The following is a 17330-nucleotide window of genomic DNA, read 5'->3' on the forward strand; positions in this document are numbered from 1 at the left end:
CCTTTCCCGGTAGTCCACTCTGGGAGCCTCAGGGGACAGAGATGGATGCTCTAGGCTTCCCTCCCCACCACAGGCAACAGTGCTCTCCTCTGTGGGGCCAGCAGCCTGGCTTGTGAACTCCCCTCCAGAGACACTCGAAGTACAGTCCACATCTTGGCGTCTTCCCCCACCCACCCAGAAACACCAGCCCCCGCAACCCCACTACCCCCTCTCTCTCAGCCTCCTCTCCCCTTCTGCTCACTTGAGCCATCTCTCTCCCAGCTTCTGGCTCAGGTGCTACCTCCTCTCATACCTGCAGCTTTGCCCCCCTTTCAACCCATCTTCCACATGGATGGGCACCACCACCATCCTTCTAGACACAAGTCTGACTAAGTCACTTCCCTGCCAAATCCTGCAGTGGCCCCCACTTGCCTAAAAAATTGGCCCAGACACCTGCTAAGTGCTCTGGGTTCTGGTCTACCTCTCCCTCACTGGCTCCCGCGTGCCTGGCGTGGATTTGCTACCCTTCCTGAAATTCTCTTGCCCCTGTTTCCTCTGCCCACTGGTGAGCTCTGCCTCCGCCCCAGCCCCCCACACTGAGTCCATCACCACCTGCCGCCCCCCTCCACCACCACTTTGAGCCACAGCCCTAATGTGCATTTCCCTCTGTTGGAACACTCATCAGTCCCATGACTTTGTGTGCCCCAAGTCTCCCTCTGCATGCCCCCCAGACCACCACTTTTAGGGGGAGGGCCATGGCTTAGGGGCCTTCATATCTCCTCACTTCATGCCTCTCTTGGTTCAGGAAATATTTGTAACATGAAACCATATGCCCTGCCTTCAACTTGCCTTCGTGAACGTTCTTCTAGCTAATCTCATTCAAGACCAGCCCCTTGTTCTTAGGAACCACTGAGGTTCTTCCCCTGAGCACTCAGCACACTGGGGGGCCCCTCCTTGTGATGGGCAAGGATTGGTTGCACATCGGTCCTCTCTCCCTCCCTACCCCCAGGTGTATCTGAGCCACCAGTGCAGCTGCCCCAAATCAGAGCAGAGAAAGGTTGTCTATGTCTTTGCTACTCTGTCACCAGCCACCAAACCACTGCCCTCTGTCTCCTTCCCACCATGGGAAAAGTCAAAACACATCTGCTAGGTCTTTAGCAAAGACAGATACACCAGAGCTCCAAGATCCTGGAAGCCACAGTGCTACTCAGAGTAGCCGGTCCCTGAACCAAATGTCCCACAACCAGAAACTTCTGCCAAAGCCCATATCACTTAGGACACTGAAACACACGATGTAGTTTAGCTAATAGGTTTGTCACAGTAACACTTTGTCAGTGAAGGAAGCAAGACATTGATTTACCTTCTGGTGCAAGTTTCTTATCTAGCTGTGGACCCGTGACAAACAGTCCTCTAGGGACCCCTGGTTTATTTACTGTACCTGCGGAGCTCCGCTCCAAGCCCGACTGAGATGGAAGGCCATCTCTCTGGACTTCTTTTGGGGGAGAATCTGGCCAATGAGCAGACCAGGACAACTGAGATGAAGTGTTAATTAGGCTGGAAAGCTAAAAGGAACTGAAGTTATTCTGAGGCTTATCTCATGTACTTTCGTGGGGTGAAATAACAGAAAAAGATGTTAGCCTAAAGAAAAAGAGTCACAGATGTGAATCTGTGAATTTGTAGCTGCCATATTTCATGTTTGGCCTGGGGACCTTGGTGGAACTGAGAAGTTTCCCATCAGCCTCTTCTGCTCTGGTTCTCTCCTTCGCCAGGATGACCCTCATTAGCAATCATTCTCAGCCCAGAGGGAGGCTTGGGGTGATGCGCTGGGTAGAAGTGGACAGGGTCCAACCCAAGGGAGCCGGGAACATGCCATTCCCAAGTATGACCACTAGGTGGCAACACAGCTCTATGCAAGGACCTTCTAAGCGGGAAGGGGCAAAATTCAAAACCTGATCAGCCCAAAGTGGGGTGGTAGGGAATCCCAGGAAACCTGGAGCCAGAGGGTTAGATACCAGGGGCCTCTGAGGCAGGCCTGGGATCCTTGAGAGGCCTGGATACTCACACAAGCTGCAGGTACTTGAAGGTGGACAGCTGTCCCGGAACCAGTGTGAACTGATTCCCGTCCAAGTAGCTACGGGAGAGAACACAACCGTTAGTGGGCGCTGGGAAGCCTCCCTGCCCCAGCAGGCTTGCCGGCTCTGCTCCGCTCCACTCTGCTCCGCTCCTCCCCTCCACGCAGGCCACACAACTGGTCCAGAATCGCTATCCGGAGAAAACATGCACTCTCTTAAGCACGTGGGTAGGTGCCAGCCAAAGAACTTGGTAAAAGACCTGAGACACAAAGCCTCCCTCGGCTTCCTTCCTTCCCCAGCCTCACCCTCTCAGCCTCCTCCCTGTTGGTGGGTACCCCCCGGGGGCTCACTGCTGGGCTCCTCACCCATCCCCACTCTGCCCCGTGGTTTTCCTGGCCAGACAGTCCTGATCTGCACATTGGTCCCTCCCAGGCCCACTTGCCAGGCCCCTCACCAGCTAGCAGGGCCCCTCTGCTCCTGCCGGCAAAGTGTGTGAGGCTGGTCCTATGGAAGCCCCAGACCCAGACAGGCCCAAACCGGAGCTCAGTGCTTTTCCACCCAAACTGGCCTCCTCTGACTCCATCAGCATCGGACCCATGTCCTACCCACCTAGGCTCAGGACCCTGATGGTGATGCTCCAACTCACTCAACAGTGCCCCAGGGCCGCTGACTCTCCCGCCTACTGGTCGCTGCTCATTTGCCGTGTTCCAGACTCACATCTCCCCTGACTGCACACAATCGCCCACGCCTGGACTCCTGCAGCTGTCTCTGTCTGTTCCCCCCACCTTGGTCTCCCTGCTGGGACCCACTATATACACCACCTCCCAAGTTGTGGTTCTCAAAGCCAAGGCCACCAGAAATCCTAACATTCCTGAAGTTTCCCCTTGTCTGTGGGATGGTGCTTGGGATTGAAGATGCTGTGAAGGTCACCTACCTGCCCCCAGCCATCCTTGCTAAGCAGTGGCCCAAAGACCAGGAGCTGAACTCACAGCTGGGCTCCCTGCTCTGGACCCCCACCAACCACAGCCCTCAGGATGGCCTGCCCCCAACCTCCAAAGATCCAGAGAGCAGCAAAACCAGGGCCTTGGTTATGCTGCTCTCTGACCCATCACTGTGTCATACAAGTGACTTCCCACCCATCTCATGCAACCCTCTCAATGACTCAATACACCCATTATCAATATATCCCAGTGGCCCCATTTGACAGCTGGGAAAATGAAGGCTTAGAGAAGTCGAGTGACCTTCCCAGCCTTCGCACTCCAGCAACCTCTATCAAAGAAAGCAGGCTGTCCCCCCGTCCCATTATGCTCAAGGTTGCTATGAGGCACCAAGGAGAAAGCAGGTCACTAACGGGATGATAGAAAACTGGGCAAAGGACAGGGTGGCAGGCCACAGGACAAGGACAGCAGTGGTTGATGTGCTTGGGAGGAAAGAGCCTGCCCCACTGGTAAAGACAGAAACACAAATGAGAACCTCATATGCTCCCTGCAGGGGAAGAAAAGCACAGCCTGGAGGGACCAATCCCAGGGGAGGGACCATAGCCTCTTATTTGCGGGTGTCTGTTGAAGAAGCCCAGTTCTCCATCTCTGTGTGTCACACACACAGACATCTATACCCCCGCGCAAGGTCAGATACCACATCCAAATCAACAAAGAATTTAGCATCATGATGCCCAGAATTGATGGGGTAGGGGTGGGGAGGTAGTGGTGGGAGGAAGGCTATTTCCACACCCGGCCAGTAGGGGGTGCAAAGGCAAGGACTTTTCTGGAAGGCTGTTAATGCAAAAGGCAGCAAGAGTCCTAACAATGCATTATTCTTTAACTAGCAGCTTCACTGAAGGGATAGTCGCCTTGGCACTATTTATAATAATACAATCTAGTAAAACATTGGAAACAACTCTCCAGCAAAGGGGGTTTGTTATGTAGATCATAGTAGAGTCATAGGGTAGAATAGCATATGGCCAGCAAAAATACACATCTGTGGGAGCTTTCATCGCAGAAGGGGACGCTGAGGAGGTGATGTGAAGTGGAAAACACACGTTACTTCTTATTTGAACAGCAGGCATCAGCTGAGAGTGAGAAAGCAGCCACTGTGGGTGACTCAGGCTGGCGGGTGACTACAGGGGGTGTCACCCCAAAGCTCATAGCCTTCTTGGAACCCGTGTCTCCTGCAACACCCTAACTCCAAGCCTTTGTCAACCACTGTCCATTCTCTGTCATCTTGTACCCCCGACGCCAGGCCTGGGGCTACTCACAGTTCCGTGACGTTCTTGGGGATGCCCTTGGGCAGGGCCTGGAGGTGCTTGTTGCTACATCGGACCACCGTGTCCAGGCAGGAACATTCCTGGGGGCACTGGGGGCGGGGCAGGCAGCCCCCCTCCTCCTGGCCTGGGGAAGAAGGCCCGAAGCCACGTCAGTGAGGGGACAGGCCTTCTTAGGGCCTCGTGTGGCTGGAGCCCCGCTCCACGGTGCCTGGGAAGACATTCTCCGACAGTCTCCCAGGCTCCAGGAAGTCTCCTCTTAGCTACACCCCTTTCCCCCCAGGAACAAAGCCCCCAGACCTGTTCTGAGGTTGAGATGGGTCTTGGGTCAATCTCTTGCCTCAGATCCAAGGTGGACGAAGGCACAGCACAGAAGGAGGATGGCAACACACCGTTTCTTGAGCACCTACTGTGTGCCAGACACGATGCTGACCATCATCTCTTTAACATGCACTAACAGGCCACTAACTCCCCTAGAACGCATGTACCAAGGACAGAAGCTTGTCTCTTTCCTTTTCTTTGCTCCCAGAAGGAGCCCAGCCCCTGGAGCAGAGCCTGGCCCACAGCGGCCCTCAAAGCAGACCAGCTGAGTGAACATATGAATGGATGTGTACTTTACTGAGGCCTGGAGAGGGTCCCTAACCTGCTCACCTCTGAAGGCTGCTCAGAGGCATCGCAGGGTCCACCCCCACATCCTGCCGATGCAGAACAGGCTCCTGTCACACGTCCTTCATGTATTCATCCATTCATTCGGGAAATACTGCTGAGAGGCCTCTGCCTGCCTTCCCTTCTTCTGACTGGGGCAGGACGACTAATAAGGACACCACGGCAGGAGTGGCTGAAGGCACCAGGTGACCGTGACAGTGGGGAGGCTGGCTGTGGGCAGGCACCGTGCAATAAGGATGAATTCCCTGAGTCCTCAAGCCAGCTCTCTGGCAGGTGTGCTACGAACCCAATTTAGAGATGAGGAAACTGAGGGCAGAGGGGTAGGGTAACGTGCCCAATGTCCCCCTAGCCTGGAAGCGGTGGCACAGGACAGGAATGGAAGCCGGCCGCCACCAGAGCCTGCCTGCTCAGCGGCCTCGTTCTACCTCCCAGCAAAACATCACATCTTTCACCTCGAGGAAGTTCTCCTGTGGGGGTGAGTTGAAGAGAGCTGTCTGTCAGGATGTCCCGCCAGGCAGAGTGCGGCATGAGAGCAGAGCTCTGGGAGTGTCCGAACACCAAGCAGCAGGGGTGGTTAAATCCATCCCAACAATCTCCAGACAACGAATTTCATGTCACAAATGTCTGCACAGACGGCACTATATGACCCTAGGTGTGTCAGGTGTGTTTGCACACACACGCACACACACACAGAGCAAAGCTCAGGAAGGTCACACAGCGAATAGTGACAGGAGGCATTCAGGGCTGGGAAGCAGGAGGGGGGACATATTTGTGATCTTTTTACTCTTTTGGATTGTCTGTGGTTGCTTTTGAAGGAAATGATGATGCCTCCCTTTGTAATAAGAAAAGTAAAAAGAGGGACCACCTGGGGAGCTCAATTGGTTAAATGTCTGCCCATGGCTCATGTCATGATCCTAGAGCCCCAGGATCAAGTCTAGGATCAAGTCCCGCGCCAGGCTCACCCAGACACGGCTGTGAGAAGTGACCGGGTTTCCCACGGGGAGGAGGCGGGCCCGGGAACGTCCCACTGCCCCTCACGGACATGGGGAAGCTGTGAGCCTGGAGCGCTGAGGCACAGCCAGGAGGCAGATCGTCCCTGCGTGAGGCATACTTCTATTAAAAAACACACTAACAGGTGAACTGTGATTTTTTTCTGAGTGATGGAATAATAGGTAATGTTTATTTTCTTCTTTTATCCATAGTTCCCCATTTTTAAAACAATAAGCATATTATTGTTTTTAAGATCCCACGAAGCCGCTGCCAGGCAGGGGTTGGTGCAGGATGAAGAGGGGGGGTCTCCCTGCTCCCCCCACCAACACACCGGAGCCCTCCTCTCCAGGGCTGCCAGCCCGCCTCTCCCCTCCTGCCCAGGAGCCCACAGCTTACCCTCCTCACACCTGAAGTCCGGGAAGGCCACGTCCTGTAGGGGGATCTGCCGCAGGAAGTCTGGGTTCTGGCACCGCGGGTTCCCGGTCACGATCTTCCTCCTCCGCAGCCAGTCGCCCAGCCAGGCCAGCTGGCAGTTGCAGTTGAAAGGGTTGGCCAGAAGGTTTCTGGAAGAGGCGGCCGTGTGACCAGCAACACACCCTGCCAGGCACGGTTTCCCTGCAGAGCCCTCTCGCACCTCCACGGACAGGCCACGCAGCCACGCAGCCACCCGGGGCTCCCTCCCAGATGGCCAGCACTTATGAAGACATGGCACTCGGACACAGTGGGACCCCAGGGACCACAAGCGCCCGACACCGCCCTCAGTGAGTAACAACCATCAGGAGGGCGGGTGGCCGCCAGGGAGCGGACGCTGCTGCCAGAGCCCCAGGCCCGCCCGCCCTCCCTCTCTGCCGGACTTACAGCGTGGAGAGGGCTTGGAGGGTGTCGAAGGCCCCGGGCGAGATGGTGGCGATCTGGTTGTCATAGAGCGAGAGGAGGCGGACGTTGCGCAGGCCCGTGAAGCTGTCATTGTGGATGCAGCTGATGCGGTTGTTCCTCAGCATCCTGGGGGGCGGGAAGGGGGCAGCCCCCACTGTGCCCTGCCGCCATCGAGCCGCCCGCACTGTGCCCCCCCACAAAGTCTCCTCTCAAGGCAGTGAGCCCAGATGGAGGACTGCAGCACCAGGACCCCCTGCACCTGTGCTCCCCTCCGGACCCTCGCCCCCAGATGCTCCCCTGTCCATCCTGTCACCGCCTTCACTCCCTGGGTGCCCAAGGCACCCCCAGGCCAGCTCCACATTCACCTCCAGGGACACTTGCTTAAAACCTACACCTGGTTGTGTTCCTGTCCAGCCTGAAGCCCCAGGGGTGCCCTGACTGCCCAAAGAATAACGTCTCCTCTCTTTACTGTGACCTGGGGGAGCCCGTCTGACACAGCCTTGGACAAGCATCTGCCCACTTCCATAGAGAACGACACACCTGCACTTGTCTGGCCTGCGGGCGTGCCATCCAGGCCTGCATCACCATGCCCCTCCCTGGCTACGGTTTCCTTCTAGAATGACTCCTTTCCTCACGTATGTCTGTGAAAGTCCCTGTTCACCCTCAAAAACCTGGTTCAATCCCCCACCCCCACAAACAAAACCAAGCTTGACCCAGGACAGGTAACTTACAAAAGAAATTAAAATGGCTTATGAAGGTTGATAAAAAATGTTTAAACTTACAAGTCATTAAGAACACATAAGCACATTGAGTCTTTGCCTGACAAATAGCAAAATAAAAAAATATATAATAATAATGCCCAGGGTCATTGTGGGGGAACGGGCACTTTGACTCTTGGGCTGGCAGGAGAGTGACTCGGGGCCTCCCTGGAAGTGACAGGTACCAAAGACCCTGAAAGGGCCCTTCATGCTTTCTTCCAGCCAGGCTTCTTCTAGGAATTTATCAAAAGGGAAGAATCCTGGGGCGTCTGGGTGGCTCAGTGGGTTAAAGCCTCTGCCTTTGGCTCAGGTCATGATCCCAGGGTCCTGGGATCGAGCCCTGCATCAGGCTCTCTGAAAAGCAGGGAGCCTGCTTCCCTTCCTCTCTCTCTGCCTGCCTTTCTGCCTACTTGTGATCTTCTCTGTCAAATAAATAAATTAAAAAAAAAAAAAAGGGAAGAATCTTGGAGGGGCACAGAATTTCGTGATAAAGATATCAATCACAATATTGCTTATAACAAAAATTAAAATAGCCCAAATTTCCAATAATTACATAATATATAGTCCTTTAAAATAATGTCAAGGAAATTTTAATGATACGTACAGGTGCTCGTGTTGTGTTTAAGGACAAAGCAGGTCACTGAATAAAATGGATTCTAGGGTTCTGTTCAGAAATAGCTACATGGAAGCATCCCGTGTGCGGTGTACGGGTGTGTATGAATGCCATCGTACATAGGGGTGCTTGAGACCGGAAAGGTGGTAGCGGTCATTTGTGTGTGGTGGCGGGGTTCTGGCCTTTCTCCCGTGCCTGCACTGTGGCTCCTGTGTGCTGCTCTGCCCCAGCTCTGCCCCAGCACCCCTCTGCCCCTCTCCTCCGTTCCCCTCCAAGCCTCCCTCACGGGGACCCCGAGCACTGAAGAGCCCACAACACCCTCATTCAAGGACGACCTGGCCAGGGTGAGGACAAGCGGGGCAGCCCTGGAAGCACAGCCTGGGAAAGCAGCCCCACCCGATTCACACGTGACGAAAGCAAGTGGCGAAACACAACACAAAAGGAATTCCCATTTTGTAAAACAAGCCAACAGGAAAACACAGAAAGCCACAGGAAATCCCTCCATGTATTCATTTCCTTTACATGAATCCCACGGTATGTGCTTGGGAAACAGATCGCTAGCCCTACAGCCGGGCCGGGGGGGATGGAAACCCAGCCAGGCGGCGTCAGGAGATGTGCTGCCCAGCGTGGTAGCCATTAGCCGCATGGAACTGTTGATGATTAAGATGAAATGAAATTCAGAATTTTGTGTCTTAGTGGCGCTAGCCACACGTCAGGAACTCCAGAGCTACCCGTGGCTATTGACTGGATAGTGTGGACGTGGGACACTTCAGTCAACATAGGAAACCCGACCGGACAGCACAGTCTGCTGCACACTCGGAAGGTCTACATGGTCAACAGAAGGGCTGGCGCTGTCTGGGTGGAGAGAGGGTGCTCCCTGAGGGAGGGATGACCCCAGGATCCTACTGAGTCCTAATGTCTGGTCAGCTCTGGCCAGGCTCTGGGTCACAGGAGCCTAGAATTTCAGAGATGATGGGCCCTCCCTGCTCCTCCATCTGTGCTGGCTGAGTCACCTCAGCCATGTGCCCCTTGGGGCCACCCAGCCCTCTCACCTCCATCCCTGCTGTCTGCTCCTGAACGAACACACAGGGGAGCTCTTGCAGCCTAATTGGAGGGCAGCTAGAGGGGAACCCCCAGTGGGGCCCACCGCCGCTCACCCCTTCACCGGGCATCGACCCTCCCCCCCCAGGTGACATCTGATCACCGGCCCCACCGCAGGCAGGGTCCCCAGCTGTCCCTCGGCCGCTGCAAGCTGGGGTTAGGGGAAGAGGGAGTCTCTCATCCTCTCCGCGCAGACGCCCACACTCTGGCTTTGGTTTGCCTGGAGCAGACCGGCCCTGCTCCCTGGACTGCACACTCACAGGGTCCTCAGGCCATCCAGACCTCGGAACATGCCGCTCCGGATGGACTCCAGCTGGTTGGCGGTCAGGTGCAGCTCGCTCACAGAGGCTGCGCCCTCGAAGGCCCCATCTTCGATTTCCGACACCTTGTTGTTGCTCAGATTGCTAGACGGGAGGCAGCAGTGCAATGATGGAGCTGGGGATCCCCGCCCCCCGGCCCCGCCTTCCAGCACCGGCCCCCTGCGCAGGAGCCCTGCCTCCCCGCTGGGAGCACCCCCACACCCAGTATCCGCCTTCTCCCTCCCCAGCCGGAGTCCTCACTGCCATCTCCCGCCAATGGGTAACTCACATCTTCTTCAGATGAGTGAGTTTTTTAAATATCCCGGTGGCCTCCAGGACGGAAATCTCATTGTTGTTTAATCGTCTGTAAGAGGCCATGAAGAGAACTCACACATTCATAAATGACAGACATGAGAGTATCTTCTAAATTGAGACTATTTGGGACTCAGACAGGGTTCCCAGAATTTATGTGGCAAGGCAAACGGATCCTATTTCAAAGGAAGGATGGATGGGCATACTCGGGGAGTATTTTTAACGTTAAAAATGCCATGAAAATGTACCTACACAAATGACAGGCATGTGTAGCTATTCACAGATGTGCACACACACGTGAGCACAAATTTACATTTTTAAAGAAAGAAAACAGCTGAAGGATGGCTTGAGAGCCAACTTGATCTGATGGAATCCTATCCCCCAGAAGAAGGCAAAAGCATGACTGAGAATAGCTCCCCCAGTTCAGGCTGCCAACCTGCCCGACCTGCCCGTGGGCCCAAGATTTCTTTGAGGGTCTGAGGCTGTGATTGGGAGCAGAGGGGCTGTGGGGGGCGGCGGGGGTTGGGGAGCCACTTCCCTGCCACACCCGCAGCTGCCACGCTGGGGTCTTCCGCACTCCCCAACAGAGCTGGATCAGAGAGAAACCCAGAGCAGATCCAGGGGGGTTAGTGGGGCTGGGGGCAGGCAGGGGTGGTGTGCAGAGGGCAGGGGGCCTCACAGTTCAGCTGTGGACTGGGGGATGCGCTCGGGGATCTTGGTGAGCTTCAGGCTGGAGCACTCAGCCAGGCTGGCCTCACAGCGGCACTTGTGGGGACAGACGGCATCGCTGTTGCACTCACTGTTCAGCTGGTAGTCCTCCGTGCCTGCAGGGACAGGGCAGGGGCTGGGGGCTGAGCAGCCCGGGGCAGGGCCTCCCCGGCCCCCCCCCCACAGCCTGCTGCCCCTGCCCACCCACTGTCATCGGCCCCCCCTGACTGGCCTCAGTCCCCCCCACTCTCCTACCTGGAATGAAGTACTGCTCTTTGGCTGGGGAGAGAAGCAGAAACACCATGAAGCTGCCATCCTCTAGGACTTGCAGAAGAGCCCAGGCTCCAAACCCACTGTCCAGGTGAGGGCACCCCAGGAACAACACTGGGGTCCCAAATCTGGGCTCCAGAGCCCACCTGCCCAGCCCCCAGCTGGAGAAGAGCACGGATGCTCCCTGGCTGGGCTGAGGCTGGGGACAGTATCTGCCCCAGCTGAACCTCTCAGGGAGCACCAAAAACACAAGAACGTTCATGGTCAGTGGCCCAAGACAAGGATGGGGCTGCGAGGCACCACGTCCCTGACCAGGATCCAGGCTCAGAAGCTGACCCACACTGCCCCCAGCCAGATTCTGCTGCCCCCAGAGCCTGGAGGAGGCAGTTCTCTCACCGAGGAGAGGTCCCAGGCTTCCTGAGTCTGAAAGCAGTACATGAAAGCAAATTGACCTGGGAGCAGAGGAACCCGGGTCCTTGACTGGGCAGGCCTCCCTCAGGGACCTTCGGCCAGCCCTGGTCTTCCCTAAGCCTCCGTGCAAGATGGGGTGGGGCTGGCCGACCACTCAGATCTGGGGCTACGATTTGGGACCCTCTAGTGAGGGTCTGGAGTGGCCAAGGACACACCGTTGGGGCCATTCAGAAATCATCACGGGTCCCTAAGCAGACTGAAGACAGGCCGGCCGGTGGAGAGACTGGGCGGGGGGGGGGGGGGGGGGGGGGGGTGGACGGACGTCTACCTGAGCAGCGGAACTTCTTGCTCTTGATCTGCCCGATGCGCTTGTTGGCGAGGCGCCGGGGGCTGGCGCAGCGGGCTCCGCTCGTCTCGATGGGGTTGGTGCGCAGGAAGTCCGCCAGCCACTTGAGGTTACAGTCACAGATGAAAGGGTTCTGCGCCAGGTGCCTGTCCCGGGGGTGGGGGGCAGAGCGGGGATCAGAGACAGGGCGGCAAACCGTGCTGACCTCGGCCTGGAGGTCGCTGCTCGCTGGTGGCTTGAAACGCATGGCCTTGGGCCACCGCCTGGATTTGCCCACCAACTACGGAGAAGCCTTGCCAGAACCTGGCAGCGGGGAAGGCTCTCCACAGGCTCTGGAGCTTCCCGCTGTCCCTGCTGAACCCCCAGCAAGCCTCACTCTGTCCTCTGTCCCTCTACCCACCTGCACCCACCCCCCAGCACACTTCACGGACACGAGCGGAGGCAAGAGTGACCTGGGGACTGGCCGGACCACGCCAGCCTTCTACGGGTGAGGGGACAGAACGGGTATTAGAGTCCAGGACTATCGGTGCCCAGAGGCCTTTGTCGTGGGTCGTCCTCTCCCGGCAGCCTTGGGCAACAGCAGCTTCTCTCCATAGCCTTTGTCAGGAAGGGAATGGGGCCCCAAAACATGGCTGAACAGCTACTTATTGGGCAACCACTCATATTCTCCTGCCAGGCTGCCTGTGCGACCAGCAGGATAAATGTGGGAGGGGACAGCCGGCAGGCGATGCTGACTGTAGGAACCCGGGGTGCTCTCAGCGACCACATGGGTGGTTTTCCCATTCGTGGGCCCTCCCCCCCGCAATAAGGCTCAGACCAACCACATCTGAACCGCCAGCAGCCCGCTTGCCGGCTTGTGTCGTGGCCATCACAGCCCTGGGCAGGCCCTGCTTTCTAAACAGACACAGGAAAGAATATTCTAGCACCTGTACCTGAGAGCCAACATTTCTGCGTGCAAGTACAGAGACAGAGCAGGGGCCAGCTCGAGGACTCGCCATGGACGGCCGCTCTTCTCCACTGAATGCCGCCAGGGTAGGCCATCTACTTCTTGGCCTCAGCTCAGGGCCCTGATGGAGGTCTAGACTGTGCAAACAGAGGCATGAGCTCTGCCCAGGGTCTGCACCAGCTCAGCTCTGACCTGGCCGTGCTTGCTCCTATTTGTCGCCTCCTGGGCTCTGCTTCCTACTTGGGCTACCTGGTCGGAGCCTTCTCTGCCCAGATGTCCCTGCCACTCCCCTGGGCTCGCCCTCACTTTCCTGCCTGAGTCCAGGCTCCTGTCAGCATCGCCAGGTAATCTAGCCCCACCCCCACCCCTTCTGCATCTCACTGGACATTTGTCTCCCCATTTAAACCGTCAGTTTGCACAGAGAAGACACGTTTGCTGACACCCCAAGGCAAAGTCCGTTAATGACTGAAAATACATGAGGATTCGTGCCCTGCTCCGGGATCCGCCCAGCCGCCCAGCCACATGGCTAAGGCCGCACTGCCAGGCCTCTGCCTGAACTAATTGCTTCCCTTTATCACAATCTCAGTAGAGAACTCTGTTTAAAATCAATGCAATTATGTTGTTCAGGCATGTATTAAAATGTTCAGTGGGTGTGGGGTAGAATATATCCTTTCTAAGAACAGGTTATTTGTGTCAAAGCCAATTTATACAAACTTGAACCACCCACAGAGACAAGTGGCTTAGGTATTTGACACAAATTGGAATTTTTAACCATCCTAAAGAGCAGGGAGCTGAGAAGGGAAAATGCTCAGAAAGAAGGAAAAAAATACCTGCCTGGGAAAATAGCATCATGCTAAAGGCACACCCAGAAATGAGCTGCACGTGGGGCCATGCTGTTCCCTCCATGACCATTTGTGAGAGTAGAAGGCAGAAGGGAAGATTGAAATACGCATTAAGACATCCCAGCTAGAAACCTTCTGGGGCTAGTGCTCAACATCACTAGTTAAATTAGACCCACCATGAGACACCACTTCACACCGATTAGAGTGGCCATAATGAAAAAGACAAGTGATACCAAGGATGGGCAAGGATGCAGAGAAACTGAAATCCTCATAAAACACCGCTGGTAGGGATGTAAAATAGGATTTACCTCCGCTTTGGAAAACTGACAATTTCTTAAAAAGTGAAACATACATTTCCGATGAGACCCAGAAAGGCCAAGAGAAACGAAGACATTTGTCCACATAAGGATTTGTAAGCAAATATTCACAGCAGCGTTGCTCATAATGATCCCAAAGTGCAAATCCAATAGCCATCAACTAGGAAGGATAAACACAATGTTGTCGATCCATTCAGTGGGAAATCACTTGGCCATAAAAAGGAACCAAGCACTGATACCTACTGAGGTGCAAATGGACCTCAAAAATATGAAGTCAGTCACAAAACATGACATATCATGATGATTCCTTTTTTTTTTTTTTTGAGAGAGAGAGCTAGCATGGGTGGGATAGGGAGGGGCAGACGGAGAGAGAGAATCTTTTTTTTTTTTAAGACCTTATTTATTTATTTATTTGACACAGACAGAGATCACAAGTAGGCAGAGAGGCAGGCAGAGAGGGAGGAAGGAAGCAGGCTCCCTGCTGAGCAGAGAGCCTGATGCAGGGCTCCATCCTAGAACCCTGGGATCGTGACACAAGCCGAAGGCAGAGGTTAAACCCACTGAGCCACCCAGGAGCCTCGAGAGAGAGAATCTTAAGCAGGCTCCACACCCACTGCGGAGCCCAACTTGGGGCTGGATCTCATGACCTTGGGATCGTGACCTGAGCCGAAATCAATCTTCAGATATTCAACTGACTGAGCCACCCATGTGCCCCATGATGACTCCGTTTTTATGAAATGTTCAGTAAAAACAAACTACAGAGAGAGAAATTAGAGTATGGGTTGCCTGGGGATCAGCAGCAACTCGGGACTGACTGTAAAAGGGACACAAGGGAGTTGGGGGCGGTGAGGGAAACTTTCTAAAATGTGACCGGGGTGATCATGGGACAACTGGAAATCTACAAAAAATCATGGATGCTTAGAACAGGTGGATTTTATGGTATATAAGCTATACCTCATTAAAGCTGTTAAAAAAAAAAAAAAAGAACAACACTTTGAAAAATCTCTTGGAACAAGGAAAACAGCAGCAAAGTCAGGAGTGGGTCCCAGGCACTCGGCCACAGATCTCAGAGAGATCAAGCAGGGTGTGGGTTGTTTAAATCCACTCAGGCCTGACCCCGTGACTCAGTCAGGGCGTTTAACCCTCCAAACCTGTATTTAGAGTATCTGATTATTCCTGGGTCTGTGTTTCCTTTATTCTTCTTCCAAACTGTACTCTGGTTGTTAATACGTAATAGTTGTTTATGAAAGTCCAGTTCTGCTCTCCTGCCTTAACGAGGTCTATTCTGATGGAAAAAGCACAGTCGAGGGCAAAGCTAACTAACTTCTCAGGGATGGTGAAGAGGTACCTGAGACCAAATACCTGCTCTGTGAGTGTTGTGTGACCTAGAGTGAGTCCCATGACTTCCTGCCTCAGTTTCCTCAGCAGTAAAGTTGGGACGACAGACTCTCCGGCCACCGGCCACTGTGAGAGTTCAGGAAGATAACACATGGAGTGAGCCGCAGCCTGGCACTGGGTCAGGGCTCGACAATCAGTAGCGACTGCTGTTGTTCTCAGGGTCCCACTGTTTCTGTCTCGCCTGCAGGAAGACTTCCTGTTCCAAGGTTCTGCCCCAGCTCTGTCCCCACTAGTACCCGCCGGCAGTGGCCAGGATCTCAGGCCTGGTGTCTGGCAGGCAGAAGCGCTCTCTGAGATCCCACCAAAGACAGAAGCCACCTCCAGGAAGGCCATCCATGCAATGTGTTCACTCTGCTTCCACCCACAGAGGGAGACCCTCCGTCCTGGTCCCTATCCCCCCAGGCTCTCCTGTGTGGCGGTCCCCAGCAACGAAATCTCTTTCATGCTTTTCCCTTGGACATCCCGCCAGCTGTATAGAACCTTCCACCTTGCCCGTGTCTCCCTATAACTTCTGATTTCAGATATTTGGCAAGATTTCCCTGTTGTGCTCCATCGTCCTCTCCCTGCCATAAGTTAATTAGCAGGAGAGGGGCGGCAGACGGGCGTGTGTGGGCTTTAACAAGTTTGTCTTTGAGGCTCACATCCTTGCTGATGCACAGGGTCCCCAGGGAGTAGGAGCTGTGCCTTTTATTTGACCTGTTTCACACCTGTGCTGCCTCCCCGATGCGGATATTATCTGATGGAGAGCACTATCTGGCAGATAAACAATGGCTGCAACAAAATTTATAATAAATGCCCATTAAGCATGCATTTAAGAAGCACTTATAATGAACTCAGCTCTGTACAAACGTCCCCTTTTGTCTCCTAACAACCCTACGAAGAAAAGAGTATCCTCATTTTATAAATGAGTGAACTGAGGCCCAGAGAAGCTGATTAACTTGACCAGGGTCACACAGCTAGTAAGAGGCACAGTTAGGAGTTGAACTCGGGACTATCCAACCCTAAGTCTGTGCTCTTTCCTGTATAAGAGACCACTCCTGGTGAGCAAAAGGCACAGGGCAAGACAGCTGCCTGTCCCCAGAGTCTGTCCCTTCTCCCTAGGTCTTCCTGCTGGGCCTGAGGGGAGAGGGCAAGAGGGCACTCACAGGGTCTGGATGGCCCGCAGGGAGGTGAAGGTGCCCTTGGCGAGGCTCTGGATCTTGTTGTCATACAGGGAGAGAAGTGACAGGTTCTGCAGATCCTGGAAAGCATCGGGCCGGACACAGTTGATCTTGTTGGCATTCAAGAGCCTGTGGGCAGACCAGGGCCAAGTGGTGGTGGGGGGGGAGAGGTGCAGAATCGGCTGCATCAGCTTGCCTCGGGCACCTTCCTGGCACCAAACATGACTGTGTCGAGGAGAAGTGCCCAGGAGCAGGCGCAGGGCGGCTAGCCCTCCAGATGTCCCCTGCATACAGGAAGCTGAGAACTTCAATCAATTGCCCTCTCTGTGCAAGGGACTGTCCTGCCCTCCTGCTCCTCTCCCTTTCAAGGAACTGCTACGAGTGCTCACAAGGTTCTTGGGAAGCAGGGAGCACAATGGTCAAGCCACCTCCCAAAGGCATTTTGGAGGCTCCCCTCCTTTCCAGAGTCTGCTGGGTTGCCAGGCATCTGAGATGGACCATTTGGGTTCTGCTCCTCTGGGATCCTGGGATGGAACCCCTGCCTGAACTCTCGTGCTTCACGGAGCCTGAGCTGGGGTGTCCCCCTGTAGGAGACAATCCTGTCCCCAGGCCTGCTGATCTCTTCGGGAACACAGGCTGCCTCTCAGGAGCCTCTAAGCTCCAGCGTCCTGCGATCAGCTCTGAACCTGACCCCCTTCCCTCCCTGGACTCGCAGAGCCCCGAAGTCCCTCGCGGCACCCCCAGCTCTGCCATCATCCAAGCTCCTCACCTCATTGAGTCCCAAACCCCAAAGAGGCTGGCAAGGCTAGTCTGAGAGGCCAGAGGAATACCAGCCCCCTCCCTGCGCATCACCCAAGGTCACCAGCGGATGGGTCCTTACAGGAGCTGTAGGGTGTACAGGCCTCCAAACACACCCCGGGGGAGGTCTGTGATCTTGTTCCCATACAGGACCCTGGAGACAAAAGGCAGCAGAAAGAGAGAGTAAGAGGACAGCCACCAGGTGGGC

At 55.0% G+C, this 17330-nt stretch overlaps 1 protein-coding gene across 1 annotated transcript in view; it reads right to left on the reverse strand.

Moving 5' to 3' along the window:
* The window catches only part of SLIT1 (slit guidance ligand 1), a 164365-nt gene that overhangs the window by 26314 nt on the left and 120721 nt on the right, over positions 1-17330 (reverse strand). Inside the window, exons 12-22 of the mRNA XM_059398257.1 lie at positions 17205-17276; positions 16310-16453; positions 11644-11807; positions 10890-10913; positions 10606-10750; positions 9904-9978; positions 9576-9719; positions 6826-6969; positions 6364-6530; positions 4306-4438; positions 2042-2110 (exon numbers count right to left, since the gene is read on the reverse strand). Coding sequence (XP_059254240.1) covers positions 2042-2110; positions 4306-4438; positions 6364-6530; positions 6826-6969; positions 9576-9719; positions 9904-9978; positions 10606-10750; positions 10890-10913; positions 11644-11807; positions 16310-16453; positions 17205-17276 — 1281 coding nt within the window. The remainder of the gene's footprint in view (positions 1-2041; positions 2111-4305; positions 4439-6363; positions 6531-6825; positions 6970-9575; positions 9720-9903; positions 9979-10605; positions 10751-10889; positions 10914-11643; positions 11808-16309; positions 16454-17204; positions 17277-17330) is intronic.

This window comes from Mustela nigripes, chromosome 4 (genome assembly GCF_022355385.1).
Source record: "Mustela nigripes isolate SB6536 chromosome 4, MUSNIG.SB6536, whole genome shotgun sequence".
NCBI lineage: Eukaryota > Metazoa > Chordata > Mammalia > Carnivora > Mustelidae > Mustela > Mustela nigripes.